The sequence below is a fragment of the Cyphellophora attinorum genome (assembly GCF_001299255.1).
Source record: "Cyphellophora attinorum strain CBS 131958 chromosome Unknown Contig10, whole genome shotgun sequence".
In the NCBI taxonomy this organism is placed as follows: Eukaryota; Fungi; Ascomycota; class Eurotiomycetes; order Chaetothyriales; family Cyphellophoraceae; genus Cyphellophora; species Cyphellophora attinorum.
This window is the reverse complement of record NW_017253238.1, coordinates 518,604-534,207: the sequence shown is the minus strand read 5'-3', so window position 1 is coordinate 534,207 and position 15,604 is coordinate 518,604. Positions and strand designations below refer to the sequence as shown.

General features: G+C 53.4%; 5 protein-coding genes across 5 annotated transcripts; 4 read left to right on the top strand and 1 right to left on the bottom strand.

Moving 5' to 3' along the window:
* Positions 1 to 165: 165 nt before the first annotated feature.
* AB675_8037 (uncharacterized protein) lies at positions 166 to 1,869 on the top strand (the record flags this gene model as incomplete). Its single annotated transcript, XM_018148452.1, has 1 exon — positions 166 to 1,869. One exon carries the CDS (start codon positions 166 to 168, stop codon positions 1,867 to 1,869), a length of 1,704 nt encoding a protein of 567 aa, XP_018001283.1.
* A 402-nt stretch (positions 1,870 to 2,271) lies between these two features.
* AB675_8036 (Alpha-mannosidase) lies at positions 2,272 to 5,606 on the top strand (the record flags this gene model as incomplete). Its single annotated transcript, XM_018148451.1, has 3 exons — positions 2,272 to 4,325; positions 4,358 to 4,930; positions 4,979 to 5,606. The coding sequence occupies 3 exons, from the start codon at positions 2,272 to 2,274 to the stop codon at positions 5,604 to 5,606; spliced, it is 3,255 nt and encodes a 1,084-aa protein (XP_018001233.1).
* An 885-nt stretch (positions 5,607 to 6,491) lies between these two features.
* AB675_8035 (putative helicase mug81) lies at positions 6,492 to 12,714 on the bottom strand (the record flags this gene model as incomplete). The annotated part of the gene is made up of 3 exons (XM_018148450.1): positions 6,492 to 6,801; positions 6,855 to 8,522; positions 8,603 to 12,714. 3 exons carry the CDS (start codon positions 12,712 to 12,714, stop codon positions 6,492 to 6,494), a joined length of 6,090 nt encoding a protein of 2,029 aa, XP_018001190.1.
* Positions 12,715 to 13,384: 670 nt separating this feature from the next.
* Positions 13,385 to 14,080, top strand: AB675_8034 (Synaptobrevin-like protein; the record flags this gene model as incomplete). Its single annotated transcript, XM_018148449.1, has 3 exons — positions 13,385 to 13,405; positions 13,456 to 13,538; positions 13,588 to 14,080. The coding sequence occupies 3 exons, from the start codon at positions 13,385 to 13,387 to the stop codon at positions 14,078 to 14,080; spliced, it is 597 nt and encodes a 198-aa protein (XP_018001138.1).
* Positions 14,081 to 14,878: 798 nt separating this feature from the next.
* On the top strand, positions 14,879 to 15,481 carry AB675_8033 (putative acetyltransferase NATA1-like protein; the record flags this gene model as incomplete). Its single annotated transcript, XM_018148448.1, has 1 exon — positions 14,879 to 15,481. The coding sequence occupies one exon, from the start codon at positions 14,879 to 14,881 to the stop codon at positions 15,479 to 15,481; it is 603 nt and encodes a 200-aa protein (XP_018001092.1).
* Positions 15,482 to 15,604: the final 123 nt, after the last annotated feature.

Sequence of the window (15,604 nt, the reverse complement as noted above, 5' to 3'; positions counted from 1 at the left end):
GCCATGGCGGACAAAGAAGAAGCTGCCTGGAGCGACGCGTAGGAGGCCGAAAACGGAAGAGGCACAACTTGCGTGCCTTTGTTGAGAATTAGCTGGGCGTTCTGATGCATTTTTAGATCGACACCTTCTGAATACGCTGAAGGCCTCCCGAGCATCAATGCCACCATGGCTACAGACATTGTTGCGCAGGAGGTGTATCTCGATGTGAGACAAGATAGCAGTGGCCTTCTGTCGCCCCCAAAATCTCCACGGAGACCTCCCGTCTCGCCACCACCTTCGTCGTCCCTGCTGAAATTGCAGCAGCTTGGTCTGGAGCTAGGTCCATCGAGCTCGAGCCTGAGCCTCCATGCGCCGTCGTACAACAGCTCTATTCGCACCACGCCTTCAGATCTGGACAAGCCACTCCCGCTTGAGCCGCCCGAGATCGACCGCAGAGCCTCGAGCGTGTACAGCGTGTCGACTACGATCTCAAACATAATTTCACTTTACAACGGCCATGATGCGGAAGAAGCAGCCCTGTCTAGCCCACAAAGGGCGCAGGCTTATAGAGACACCCTCGCTCCACTGATGGCTGCACGCTACAGTGGCGGAGCATCCCCTCCTCCGCTCCCACTAGTCATCAGGAAGTCCAGCGGCGCCGAATCTCCACCACCTCTGGCCGACCACCTTGCCGTTGATAGCTCGATCTACCCACGGACGCGTTCTCCAAGCATACTCCCATCGCCCAGCATCTACCAAGACGTAACGCCGCCCATGTCGCCTAACATTACTGAGGTGCCAGCATTGCCTTTCGCACTTGAAAGAACAACGAACTATTCCCCAGACCCGCCACAGCAAATTGCGGTCTCGCCAGAAGTCCATCCGCAGAGGTCTCCGCCTGTATCGCCTGCAGACAGCAAGAACGCGCCGAGCTTCAGCGAATTCACTCGCAATTTGTCTCAAAAGCGAGGTGACATCGTCTCTCCCTTGTCGTCGGAGGACACGGAGAGCTATCACCGACATCTTGCTCTCGCAGCGCTTGCTCCTCCGACGCCAAAAGAATCGCCCAACATGCATCCTGTGGCATTCGATACCAGTGACAGTCATCTACCCGGACCAATGTCAGGGACCATCAGCCACGTGGTCACCAACGACATGATTCCGCCTCCACTGGACTTAAGTCGAGCCAGCCGCAGTATCTCGCCGCCAGAAATCGCACAGCGTGCGCAGTCTGCTGGGGACAATAACAGCTTTCAGGAATTTCTGCAAGTCCAAGCACGGAAGAATAGCTCGATAGTCTCCTCCACAGACAAGTTTGTTCATTATCAGCCCTCAATCGAGCCTGGACCGGATCAGGAGATGCTCACATCGCAGCGATTTACTGAGGATGAGAAGCATAGGATCATGTCGTACGCGTCGGAGAAATACCCGGGCATGAATGTTACACCTCAACATAAGCCGAAACGGTCGAGTACAATCTCGAGCATGTCGACACGGGCTACAGGTGTAATTATGCGAGCGATGTCAGTGCGCAAGAGCGTGGAGTCCTCGGCCACGGCAAATACTGCAAACACCGCCCGCACAAGCGACTGGACGCCACCACGGAAGAATCTCGCCATTCAGCCAACATCTTATCAGCTTTATGGCGAAGCATCATGGGAGAAAGATGACAAGAAGAAGCGTAGGAGAGACAAGCGCTCTAGCAAAGACTCGAACAAGACAGATGATGGTGAGAAGATGGGCTTCTTTGAGGGTGCAAAGCACAAGCTCACAAGGACTGCGTCTGAAAAGAGACGAGAGAAGCTCAAGAATAAGATCAAGTTGGTTGGACCTACAGAGATCACAAAAGGCGTGCATGCAAGGGAAGACCCGAGGAAATGGTGGGAGTAGAATAGCTGAAGTACATGCAGCATGAATAGTAGATAGCACCGAACAGAATATCGCTTGAGAAGGAAGGACCCCGTCTGACGTATCGAACCTTCCACAGCGAACTTGTCATCCGGTTTGCGATATTGCCCCAGCATAAATCTTGTCGTCCGGCGCTGATATAGGCATTCTCCAGGGCACCTTCCCCGATGACCTGCCCCAATCGCCACTCCAAACTCTGGCACACGCTCCTGCCACGCGCCGCAACGCCACCTGACACCCCGCATGAGCTGCAGCTGCTCTGTAACTCCAACTTGTAGGTCATTCAGTCATGGAGTTTGTTGCATTGCCCGCAGGCTTGTACACTGTATTGGATTCCTCCATCACACTTGGTCGTAGTACAACAAGACTCAGCGCAGCATCAACATGGGCGGAGGATCGGACTCCCGGCTGGTGCCGACCATGTCTTCGTCTTATCCTCAATTGGCACCCAAGCCCGTCGGTCAGAAGATCAAAGGCATCTACACAGACCGCCTAGGCCAATTCACTAGCAGCGGTGGCCAGTACTACAATCAAAGCCTCACAGCAAAATTCTACAACGATTCTGTCGACGACAGCAAGCACGTCGGCCTCGCTGTTTGGTCCGCACCCGGCCTGACTCGTCCCACCTTCAAGGATGCCACCTCTCACAAATTCAAGCCTACGAAGAGAGGCGAATCCTTCGGGCCATCATGGTCTACACATTGGTTCGAGGTCACGTTGACTGTGCCAGCTTCCATGAAAGATGCTGAGCAAGTCGAGTTCCGATGGGACTCACAGAGCGAAGCCATGATCTGGAACGAGAAGGGCCATCCGTTACAAGGCTTGACAGGTGGCGGAGAGCGGAACGACTGGGTCATACCGAAAGAATTCAGAGACGGCAAAGAGCATATTATCTACATCGAAGTTGCTTGCAACAAGATCTTTGGCAACGGTAGCAATGGGGACAGCATTCAGCCTCCAGACCCGAACGTGTACTTCCAACTTCAAGAGGCACGGATCGTCGATGTCAACCTCGCCGCCCGAGGTCTGAGATATGATTTCTGGATCATCAGCGACGCTGCACGCGAGATGTCTGACCAGAGTTGGGAGAAGCACAAGGCTCTCGACGTTTGTAACCGCATCATCGATGCATTCATCGCCGGAAATGGCTCCAACGAGTCCATTCTTCAAGGTCGCAAGATCGCCCAGGAGTACCTGGGTAAGAACGTGGACTCTTCCAAGGTCTACGACTCTGACCTGGAGAGCATCGTCTATGCTGTTGGACATTGTCACATCGATACTTGCTGGCTGTGGCCATGGGACGAGACCAAGCGCAAGGTAGCTCGCAGTTGGTCAAATCAGTGTGACCTGATGGACCGCTACCCGGAACATCGCTTTGCTGTCAGTCAAGCGCAACAGTACAAATGGCTCAAGCAGTACTATCCTTCTGTGTTCGATCGGGTCAAAGGCAAGGTGAAGAAAGGTAGCTTCCAACCCATCGGAGGCAGTTGGGTCGAGCACGATACAAACATGCCCAGTGGCGAGTCACTAGTCCGGCAGTTCCTCTATGGCCAACGCTTCTTTGAGAGCAACTTTGGTGAGAGATGTCGAACTTTTTGGCTGCCAGACACTTTCGGCTACTCGGCGCAACTGCCACAGATCTGTCGATTAGCTGATATGCAGAGATTCTTCACACAGAAGCTCAGCTGGAACAACATCAACAACTTCCCTCATACTACATTCAATTGGGTCAGTCTCGACAAGAGTCAAGTCATCTGTCACATGGCACCCAGTGAGACTTATACAGCCGATGCCTGGTACGGAGATGTTGCTCGCAGTGTCAGCCAGCACAAGAGCATGGACCAGGACAATACGTCGCTCCTCGTCTTTGGCAAAGGCGACGGTGGAGGCGGCCCGACCTGGGAGATGTTGGAGAGACTTCGTCGTTGTCGAGGCCTGAGCGACACAACGGGGTCTCTGCCTCGAGTCAAGATGGGCAACTCTGTGGAAGATTTCTTTAATCAGCTCGAGCACAAGATTTCCAAGGGTCTGGAGCTCGTGACGTGGTATGGCGAGCTCTATTTCGAACTGCACCGAGGCACGTACACCACTCAAGCCAACAACAAGAAGAACAACCGCAAGCAAGAGATCATGATGCGCGACATCGAATATTTGGCCACACTTGCGACGTTACAAAACAAGAGCTACAAGTACCCCAAGAAGGACATCGACGATTTGTGGGAGAACATACTCCTCTGCCAGTTCCACGATTGTTTGCCTGGAAGTTCGATCGAGATGTGCTACGATGATTCGGACAAGCTGTATGCCCACAACCATAGTGTTGGCCGCAAGCTGATACAGGAGGCGCTCTCTGTGCTGCAATTGTCCGAGAATCTCAAGCCAAAGGCTGAGATCGCTGCCGTCAACACTCTGGCTGGAGCCGGACAGAGCTGGTCAAGGTACCACAAGCACAGGCAGATAGTGAACAGAGTCATTACGCCCTCGTTCACGGTGGACCAGGACTGGCAAAGACACACGCGGCCTCGATATTGAAGTCCGAGGCTACGGTCGAGCAGAAGAGCAAGGGCGTGTTCGTCCTCTCAAACAGACACTTCCGTGTCGAAGTTGAGAAAGGTTGTATCACATCTCTGTTCGATGTGCGTGCGGATCGAGAGGTGATTGCCACAGGTGGCAAAGGCAATCAGCTGGTCATCTTCGACGACAAGCCCCTGTACTGGCAAGCCTGGGACGTTGAAGTGTTCCATCTTGACTCACGCAAGGAGCTTACCTCTGACGCATCCGAGATCTTCCAAGCGGGCCCGTACCGCGCCAGTGTTGTTACAAAGACACAAGTCAGCGATAAGAGCTGGGTCAAAACTATCATCAGCCTCGACGCAACCGATAGCGATGATGTGCCCAGCTACGTCCGCGTGGAGGCTGAGGTGGAGTGGCATGAGACGATGAAATTCTTGAAGGTTGAATTCCCTGTCGATGTGGTTAACACAGAAGCGAGTTACGAGTGTCAGTACGGAATCGTCCGGCGACCGACGCACTACAACACAAGGTAAGCTTCATTCCTGTCTTGTCCTCCAACTCTGCTAACCAATCATAGCTGGGACATGGCCAAGTTCGAGGTGTGCTGCCACAAGTTCGCCGACCTGTCGGAGTCCAATTACGGCGTTTCCATCTTGAACGACTCCAAGTATGGTTTCGCGACATGCGGAAACCTGATGCGCCTTTCACTGCTACGTGCGCCCAAGGCACCTGACGCACACGCTGACATGGGGTCTCACCACATTGAGTGGGCGATTATGCCTCATATTGGCAACCTCGGACCTGAGACGATTCGTGCCGCCCACAACTTCAACAACCCGATGAAACTCGTCTCTATTACGAGTGACGCCTACGCAAGCTTCGACGCGGACATCTTCAGAGCAGTGTCCCTGTCGGGCAGCAAATCTCTTGTCCTTGACGCGGTCAAGCGTGGTGAGGACGACGAGGACGTGTCTCGTGGCGAGCTGACCAAACGCGACGGCCGCAGTGTCATCTTGCGCATTTACGAAAGTCTTGGCGGTAAGAGTAGGGGCATAATCCGCACAACTTTGCCAGTGAAGAAGGTGTTCAAGACCAATGTGCTCGAGGATGACTTGGAGAAGGTCAAGTTCGACACAAAGAACTATACGACGATCGAGATCGAGTTGAGACCGTTTGAGGTTGCGACTTATAGGTTGCAGCTGTGAAGAGAGTGGACCATCACGAGTGATGGGATACAGGAGTCGGCGGCAGGAGCAGGTCGTTGCGGCATCATTTCAAAAAGTGGAATACGCATCACGAAAGCGACGGAAGCGTAGTACACCCTAAAATAGCATTGCATTGTTAGTAGGACAGCCCATCACTATTGATATCACTAAGGGAAAGCCTCCATTATCGAGGTGCTGGTCATAAACCCTATCAGTCCTGGCTCATCTCATCAGCCACTCTTCCCCGTGTTCTAGGTCGCCTGCCTGTGGCCGCCGCTCTTTTGGTCCTGCCATGTGCAATAAACAATCCTGCTCAGCAGACACGACCTGTACTCACGCGGCGCGGTCCATTAAACGAAGGAAGGCACAAGCAAAGACCTTAGTATCACATGACAAGGCACAAGTCTGCAGCATCGGCGGGACCCAGTGATTCTGGTGGTCATGGAAGTTTGCGATTGTGGAAGACTGTGGAAGGCGCGACCATGGACATGTAGATAGGGAGGCACGATCCGAGGCTCAGAGGAAGGCACGACCAAAGGCTCACAGGAAGGCACGATTAGAGAGACGTAGATAGGCAGGCACGAGTGGACGGAGGAAGGTGCGACTTGAGTGACAGAGGCAAGTACGACTGACGGCCCGGAGGAAGGCACGACCGGAGGCCCAGAGGAAGGCACGTCCAGAGGGACGCAGATAGGCAGGTACGACTGGACGGAGGAAGGTGCAACATGAGTGATGTAGGAAGGCACGCCGAGAGGGGCGCAGGAAGCGGCGACCTGCATGGCTCCGGGAAGTGCGATCATGAGTCTACAGCTCTTCAGAGTAGAGGCAATGGTTGAGAAGAAAAAGGCTCGGGTCGAGGTTAAGGCACTACTTGTCCACCTACAGCTACTCTTTCTTCTTCGCAGCTTCCTCAGCTTCTTTCTTCTGCTTTGCTTTCCTAACTAGACCCTCATCAATCGACACCTCCACTGTGTCGACGTTTTCCTTCTTGGGAGGCTCTGTCCTCGGCACAGCAACCCGCTCAACACGCCACTCCATGCCGGGGTAGCAGTCGCTGATCACGACGACATCGACTTCGCGGTCGAATGTCGCGGGCTCGAGTCGTAGCTTGACGTTCGTGGTCAGCTGTTGGCCTTGACCAGCCCTTCTCGGATTCGATGTCGGGCCATTGGGCGTTCCTTTGCCGACATTCCAGCTTAGCCGCTTCAGCACGCTGATCTCGTTGCTTTTCTCTCCTGGAGCGGTGACAATGGCGAAGTAGCCTCCGTCTGCGACTTGGGGAAACGTGGCGCGTAGATCTTGGCCTCGTTCGCGTTGACGAGTGGGTTCTTGCGTGTGACTGTGAGGGTGATCTCCGGACTCCCATCGGCTTCCTTCGAATGTGCTTCGGCTTTGGGGTCGAGGTCTGGCAGATATCTTGCGGCACGAACGAACTCGCCTCGTCGGTGGGATGTGTTGACTGACAAGGCGTCCATGATCTTGTCGAGTGAGTTGTTATTGCGACCAGTGTTATGCATGGTGTGCACGAGTGCATTCAGATCTCTTGGGACCTTTCCGTTGAGGGTCTCGTCCCACTTGTCGTTGACGCCAGGCAAAATGCTTAGAGGATAGTCGCTAGGCCAGCGAGCGCTCTTGATGCTTTGTAGCAGCGCAATGTAGGAGCGTACTGCGTCTAGTCGACCATTATCAATCTCGACCATGGTGTCAATGCCAGCCTGAATGATACGCACAACTTGATCGAGCACGGTATTCTGATCTGTGATGTACTCTGAGTTGTGCGAGTCAATACGCAGAATGTGGCACTGGATGAGCAGGAATGCTTTCAGATGTGGGTCCCACATCGGCATGTCTTTCATGAGCTCAAGAGCATTGTAGGGCATATTCGGCGCGATGGAGGCATTTGTGATGTCCTCATTGTGTCGCACCGGGATCTCATCGTATTCCGTAGCTTGAGCTGCCCAGGAGAGTACGGCGCCAATGTCAGCTTTGCCGACTGGTGTAGCTCGGGCTTTTGCGATGAAGTTCCGAATTGATGAATGCGAGAGATAGTAGTAACTCATGATCTTGCCAAATGGTGTAGGGTCGACATTGCCGTTGGGCTCGGACTCAATGCAGGAGGAATCGGTCAAGTCTGCGACCGACTTATCGACGAGCGACACAACATAGTCGGCCGCTAGTTGTCGCGCAGCCAACGGATTTTCTTTGTGCTCTTCTGCCGAAAGCTCGAGGCCATAGTAGCTCGGGTTCTTGTGGAGACGGCGGAAGAAGAATGTCCAGGTCAGGTAGTCCAGCGCGTCCTGCTTGGTAGTGATGGTCCCAGCAGAGATCTCGGCACCCAAATGGTTGTCCAGCGTCTTGTGTAAGGTTGATTCGACAGGGAATCCAGTATGCAGGAAGTGCTTGTAGAATGACTTCTTGGCATCCTGAGTGAAGATTCTCGCCACACCTGAAGTGTCGAACTGTGGACGACCTGCGCGACCAAGCATCTGCAAGACGTCTGTCAGGTCCATATCTTTGTAGCCTTCTGTCTTGGCATCGAAGAATTGCGTGCCTTTCACAACCACCAGGTGTGCGGGCAGATTGACACCCCAGGCTAGCGTTGCAGTTGCCACCAGAATCTGAATCTTGTTTGTCGCGAACAGCTGTTCAGCGAGCGATCGATCCGACTCGACGAGACCGGCATGGTGAAGACCAATTCCGAAGCTGAGCGCTTCGCGGAAGGAATCATCTTTGACGGTAGATAGCGTCAGCTCGAGATCCTCCTCACTGTCGAAGTGCGAGAATCGACGCGGGTTGTCTTCCATGCCACAGAGATTCACAAGTTCCTTGGCCGTCAAGCGTGTCTGCTTTCGGGATGCGACAAACACGATGACAGGTTTTGTTGGGCTGTGTGTCTTGATGGCCATGTACGTTGGTCTATTCATGGTCTGCATGAGACGACAAAACCCTCGCTCATCGAAGCCATCAATGAAAGTCTCTAAGGGCACAGGTCGCACGCTATGGCGGAAGTTGAACAAGCTTGGTTATTGCCAGGCTTGACTCCTAGCCAGTTGGCAAGATCCACCGCATTAGCAGCTGCCGTAGACATGCCGAGTAGCCTGATTGTGCCAGCCTCAGCCTGCGTAGCGATGTAGTTCATGCGGGAGACAATGATCTCTAGAATTGGACCTCGATCGCCGCCAAGTAGATGGATCTCGTCGATGATGACCAAAGAGACCTTTCGAACGTAGGACCGGTTTTGCCAAGATCGAGAAATGCCATCCCATTTCTCTGGAGTGGTGACAATGATATCCGCATCGTTGATGGCTCGTGTATCGGGAGTATTGTCGCCGGTGAGTTCCACCAAACGGAGGCCCAGAGGACGTGCAAGACGCTTACCCCAGTCATTAAGCCGCTCGCGGACCAGTGCTTTCATCGGCGCAATGTACACGACTTTGCTGCCAGGATGGTCTCGGAATGCTTGCCACATGGCCAACTCAGCAGCCAGAGTCTTTCCGGAGCCAGTCGGAGAACCAAGAAAGACGTTGTTCGACGTGTGGTACAGAGTGTGAAAGATCTGGGTCTGCATCGCGTTAAAGTACGAAAATTTCTGACTGTAGACCTCTTCCAACGGCGGGTTCTTGAGAGCCGTGACTGGAAGTGGCTGCAGGTTCAACAGATCTGTGAACACGCTTTCCGTGTCTGGTCGTATCAGGTGCTGGAAGGAGACCGGATGGACGGTCTCAGCACCCAGCCAGCGATCCGAGACCACCCTCACGTAGATCTGTGACGGCAATGGATCTGCGAGTGGAATCGTAAACTCGAGCTCATGATCGTGGTGTAGTTTCTTGCGCTCGAGCATGAATCGTTCGTGGTGATATATCTCTGACGATTCGGAGTTCTCGACCCAGACCCAATAAGACTCCATCTTACCATGGTGTCTGTCGTTCCAGGAGAACTCCGGATAGAGGAAAAGCTTTAGGCGAAGAACGTCGCGGTTCAAGGGCGCGATCTCAGCTTCGACAGAGACCGTGGGGAAGTTCCTCAGTATCTTGGTGATAGTGCCACCCATCTTTTGATTGTGCACCAGCGCACCAATCTCAGCGGGTTCCATCTCTCTCAAGCTGTCAATGTTGGACGTAGGGATTTTCTCATCGAGGTTCTTCATGACAGGCTGAGGCAGGTCGAACTGGTACAAGGGATGTTGGAACGGCCAGATCCGCTTCTCGATGGCTTTGCACATCGACAAAAGGACTAAGCATTGGTGACCCCAACCTCGCTTCAATGCGATCTCAAATAAGGCCCGACAGATTCTGCCAGCGTTTTGAGCAATGTAGTTGGAGTCGGACACCAGTGTGAAGTCTTCGATGCGAGCGCGGGAGATGTATGCCTGGAGCAGGATGTTCGTCTTTGCGTGATTCTGAATTGTCTTTGTCTCCTGATCCGCGGCATTGTCTTTGCCCTTGACTTTGACTTTGACGTTGGCATTGGTATCAGCGGTTGCGGCAGGATTACTTGACTGCGCACTCTTCTTGTCCTCGACCTCGCACACGGTGGCTTCGCTACGGAGTCGTTGCAGCTCCTGCGCTTCAGTATCACGAGATTGTATTTGGTCAAACTCTCCACTCATGCTGAGCATCTTCAGGATGTCAGCCTCGCTGGCCTGCGGCCGCATCATGGTGTTGAAGATCTCGACGCTGTCTTGCATAATATACTTATGGCTGGCGATTCGGCCAACATCCTTTGGCTTGAGTTCGTCTGTCGTCTCATTGAAGATGATCATCTGGCTACGATGCAAAGTGCGAGCTGCGTCGATGATGAGCTTACGTCGTCGCTGGCCAAGCTGAGGATCGTCCTGGAACTCGTCCCATTCTATGCCATAAGCTTGAGGATTCCGTCGCATGCGAACGAAAAGGTAAGAGTATCCCAGCCACGCGATTCCTTCGGCGACGTTCGTGACGGTGCCCAGCGCGATTTCAGCATTCAGGTTGTCAACCAGGCGCTTGGAAAACTTTGACTCAATTGGCTGCTGTTGAGTTACAGCCGACAGATAGTGCTGGAGCTTGTCTTGAGTTGTGCAGATAAAGCCGATACCAGTATCCTGAAATTGTGGTCGACCTGCACGACCAAAGATCTGCAACACATCTAAGATGCCAAGATCCACGAATCTTGCGACTTCTGCCGAGTAGAGCTGCGTGCCTTTGATGATGACAGCCGCAGCGGGCAAGTTGACACCCCAAGCAAGTGTAGCTGTACAGCACAGAACCCTGATGGCACCTTGAGCGAAAATGCGCTCCACAAAGTTGCGGTCACTTCGCGGCATACCAGCATTGTGACAGCCGAAACCCTGGGGAACGATATCGCGAAGCTCTCGTGCCCGAGTTTGCTTCAGGTCGGCAAGGGCTTGCACATATACTGGGTCACCAGGATCCGGCACGAAGAGGTCTGTGCAGCCGTCGTCGATCGCCATGGTGTACAAAGATTTGGCGGCGTTGACGGTATCCTTGCGCGAATGCACAAAGACCATGACCTGCTTGTCCTGCTTGAGCAAGGACTTCACCTTCTCAAAGGTGACGGCGTCAAGGTTGTCTCGCGAGGCTTTGCTGCCGGGTTTGCCCTTCACACCAATGAAGTGCTGCTCGAGGGGCACTGGTCGAAAGGACGCATCGAAGTAGAACAAGCCAGCCATCCGATTGACCTTAAGGAAGTCTGCCACATCGATGTAGTTGGGCAATGTTGCAGAGAGGCCAACGAGACGAATGAGGGACTGCGTGCTTTCCACCTGGCGTTCGGTGCGAGCGACCAACGACTCAAGAACGGCACCACGCTCGTCATGGAGCATGTGGACCTCATCGATGATCAACAGGCGAACTTTCTGCACCAGCTCAGTATCGCCTGAGCCAGTCCGTGTAGCAATGTCCCACTTTTCCGGCGTTACTACCAAGATCTGCGACGCTCGTATCTCATCCCTCGTCAACTGCATGTCGCCGGTATATTCCCTGACCTGGACACCAAGCCATGCCAGTCGCTTTCCTAGCTTCTCCGTGACTTCCGCCGCCAACGCCTTCATGGGTGCAACGTAGACGATCTTGAAGTCCTGGGCGAGTAGCTCGAATTCAGTTGCATCAGGACTCTCGATTGGGTTTGGCACGATGTTGTGAGCGATCGTGTTGAGTATTGTCAGCATTGCTGCGTCGGTTTTACCTGCACCTGTTGGAGCACAAATGAGCATGTTCTCGCTGGTGGTGTAAGCGACGGGATATAGCAGACTCTGCATGCGATTGAGAGTGCTGTAACCCTTGAAAGTCCTCTGACAAAGACCATCCATCTCGCTGATTGGTACCAGTCGTTGTCCTGATGCAACAGAGCCCACTTTTACAGCCGGAATCGAGTACTCTTCGTACTTTGGATGTTCCTGGCGCTCACTGCCCAGTGGCAAGCCGTACCTCCGGCCAGAGACATCCAATGTGTTCCCGATAGCAGCAATGTCGGACTTGTAGACGTGAGGATAGTGAGGGCCAGCTCGATCTTGTGCGCCAGCAAGAGGGGCGTGCTTGTGCTCGAAGTCCTGCTGTCGAAGCATGGCATGCCGTTCCTTCTTGGTCTGTAAGCCAGCAAAGAGGTCATCTGTCTGCTTGTGCGACGCAGGTGGATCGGAGAGGGCTTCCTTCCGATGGGAAATGAGTTCGATCACGAAGTCAAGGTCATCATAGCCGATCATGTCGGCCAGGAGCATCTGCAGTTCCTCGTCTGAGCTGTCGGATGCAAGAAGTGCCACTAGTTGCTGCTCCAGGTCGGCGGCATCTATGCCAGATCTGGTCCGAGAAAAGTCCTGACATTTCTGTTTCAGCCAGGATCGAGAATGACCGGATTGTGCAGGAAGTTCTGGTGTAGAAAAGCCATTGATATGAGCATCCTCACTCGGTGGTGTGTCGTCTGGATCACTGTCACCGTCGACGTCCCATATATCTTCCTCGTCGTTTGATGAATATGTCAAGTCGATGTCGTCGCCATACATATGTTGATTGAGATGTGGAAGGCTCTCCAAGGGTGGCAGATTTGCCATTGCCTCCCGCATTGCACGTACTTCCGCGAGCCATTGCTCCTCCGACTGGAAGACGGGCGCCATAATCATCTGTGGGATCGAGAACAACGCGTTCTGGAAGCCAGGGGCACTACAATTGGCCGTTCATGCTGCAATGCGAACGAAGCAGATATGGAGTAGTGAGTTGATATCGATGACTCCCACATGGAAAATATCTCGCGGGGCGACAAGGCTGTGGCATTCCCAGACAGGCAAGTCACCTTCCCCAATCGAGCTTCAATCCGTCCCGTGGCCGACTTGAGAGTACAAAATCCAATCCCCCTTCACGTTCCCGGATATGCAATTTTAAGCAACCAGAAAGTTGTCATGCTCGCCCGCGTTTGACATAGGGGAAGCTTTGGGGGAGTGCAGGCAACGCGCAAGGCGAAAGCTTGAAGTTTTGTATGCGAAGTGCTGCCAAGAAGCCGACCACAGCGTGATTGGTGACAAAGCGGAGGGGCATCTAATAGGGGTCTTTGGGCTTTCGTTTAGGCGCCACGGTTACCGCCTGCGACAAGACGGCTGGAGACAAAGAGCAACTTCACCGATATCAGCGAACAATGTACATGTGATCTCCTGCAACAGGCTCCTTCGATTGTGTCGTCGACAGTACTGCCCTTCACTCCTCGATCAAGTCTTCGTCCAGATCAGTTCACTCGGTCACTCGCGCTCTCCCAACGCATTCGTCGACTTCCCGTACTCAAACACCGCCACGATGAAGATCTTCTACATGGGAGTGAGTGCGATGGCTACTAGGCATGAGACGGTAAACTAATATCTCCGAAGATAATTCGAAATGATCCTCATCCAGCAACTGAATTAGCGGTGGAGCGAGACCTCTCGTCCTTCTCACGTTTTACCCGAGACAGGTCCGTACAGCTAGGAGCTGGTCCAGTACTGTGACTGATCTGTGTGCAGCTATGGCGAGTTCATGTCGGTGTTTGCGAAGACAGTGGCGGAAAGGACTCGACCGGGCGTCCGACAAGACATCGAAGAGAAATCATACACGTTCCACGCCTACGGATCGACGGCTGGCGTTGCAGGCATCATCATCTCCGACGCCGAGTATCCCGCTCTTGTTGCGCACCAAGTCCTCTCCAAGATAATCGACGAGTTCACGACACAAAATCCACAGTCGTCCTACATCTCAACATCCGTCACATCCGTGCGGTTTCCACAACTGAAGGAGTACATCACCAAATACCAAGACCCGAACCAGGCGGACAGCATTATGAAAGTTCAGCGAGAACTTGACGAAACCAAGATCGTTCTTCACAAGACGATTGAAAGCGTACTGGAACGCGGAGAGAAGATTGACAGCCTCGTGCAGAAGAGTGACGGACTCAGCGCCCAGAGTAAAATGTTCTACCAGCAAGCGAAGAAGCAGAACAGCTGCTGTGTCCTTATGTGAGCGAGCAAGCGAGAAATCGAAGATACCTACTAAGTTGGAATTTGGAACGCTGTTGACACCTCTTTGGTGGTCTATTGAACATGAGTGATGGTAGAAATGGCCTGTCAATTACTCGCCCTGGTTGAGATGGACCTTTTCCATATGTCTTCTCGGTCAAATCTGTTCCCGATTGCGGACTCGTGTCTGGAACGTGTTCGTCGACCCGTCGACCTGCAGTACTTTGCCATAATTACGGACATATCTGCGCCACCAAACACATTCGTCATGATGCACCGGCGTTGCCCTTTACGTTGGACTGGTATGGAGAAAGGGTGAGCTGATGAACGCACGTAGCGGTCACACCTCTCCGGAAGGGCATGATGGATACATGCAACTCGAATCTCGCGTGCTTGAACTCAGACCGATTGAACCCTGATACCGAGGCACACCCAGTTGACACTGCGCCTTTTGATGAGCCGGTTGACTGGATGTCTTCAAGCAAGCCGGATGACAGACCGCTGCGCTCTGAAGTCATCCGGTCTGAACTATATCCACCTTCCTACTCATCATGCAAGTCGGACGCTTTGTGACTGCTCTACATTCGTGGAACACGCTCAGGTCATCGCCCGGGCACGGGTGCGATCGATTCATGGGCTGTAGAAGTTTTACCTGATTCTGTATGCGAATACCGCTTTCATGACGCCCTTTGCTTTACATAATGGACCCACCGTGTATACTTTCATATTCCCACTCGTGTCTGCCCGCAAGTGACTCGTCCAACTCTTCAAGCATAAGAAACAATCTTACCCAGACAGCATCATGGCGACAATTACTACCGACAAACACACGATCCGCTACGCCACCGAGTCCGACGTGCCAGCTATCTTGCGTCTTATACACGAATTGGCCGAATATGAAAAGGAACTTGCCTCATGTAGAATGACCGAGGAGATCCTGCTCAAAACCCTGTCCTTCCCCATTCCCTCATCCGACTCCAGCAGCACCACCAGCGACACCAACAACCAACACACCCCATCATTTACCAAAGGCTACGCCCGCACCCTCCTCATCTCCCCCACCTCAAACCCTTCTCTCGTCGCCGGCCTCGCAATCTACTTCCCCAACTACAGCACCTGGACCGGCCCCGGCATCTACCTCGAAGACCTGATCATCACCAAATCGCACCGCGGCAAAGGCTACGGCAAGGCACTCCTCTCCGCACTCGCCCGCGAGGTCAAGTCCGACGAGATCAATCCCTGGGGCATGGGAAGGCTGCAGTGGAGTGTGCTGAACTGGAACAAGCCGAGCATTGATTTCTATCTGAGTGATTCGGTAGGGGCGTTCTTGAAGGAGGAGTGGTTGGGGTGTCAGGTTGAGGGGGAGAAGTTGAGGAAGTTGGCCGAGGCAGGGAAGGGATCGTGAAGCGATGCAGAGGGGAGGATGGACGGGACAGGATGAAGGCTAGGTGGGAGAAGGTCGAGGGTCTTGTCAGCATCTCTGGTGCTACGACTCGGCAGTATGTACATGAGTTCAACAAAAGCACTT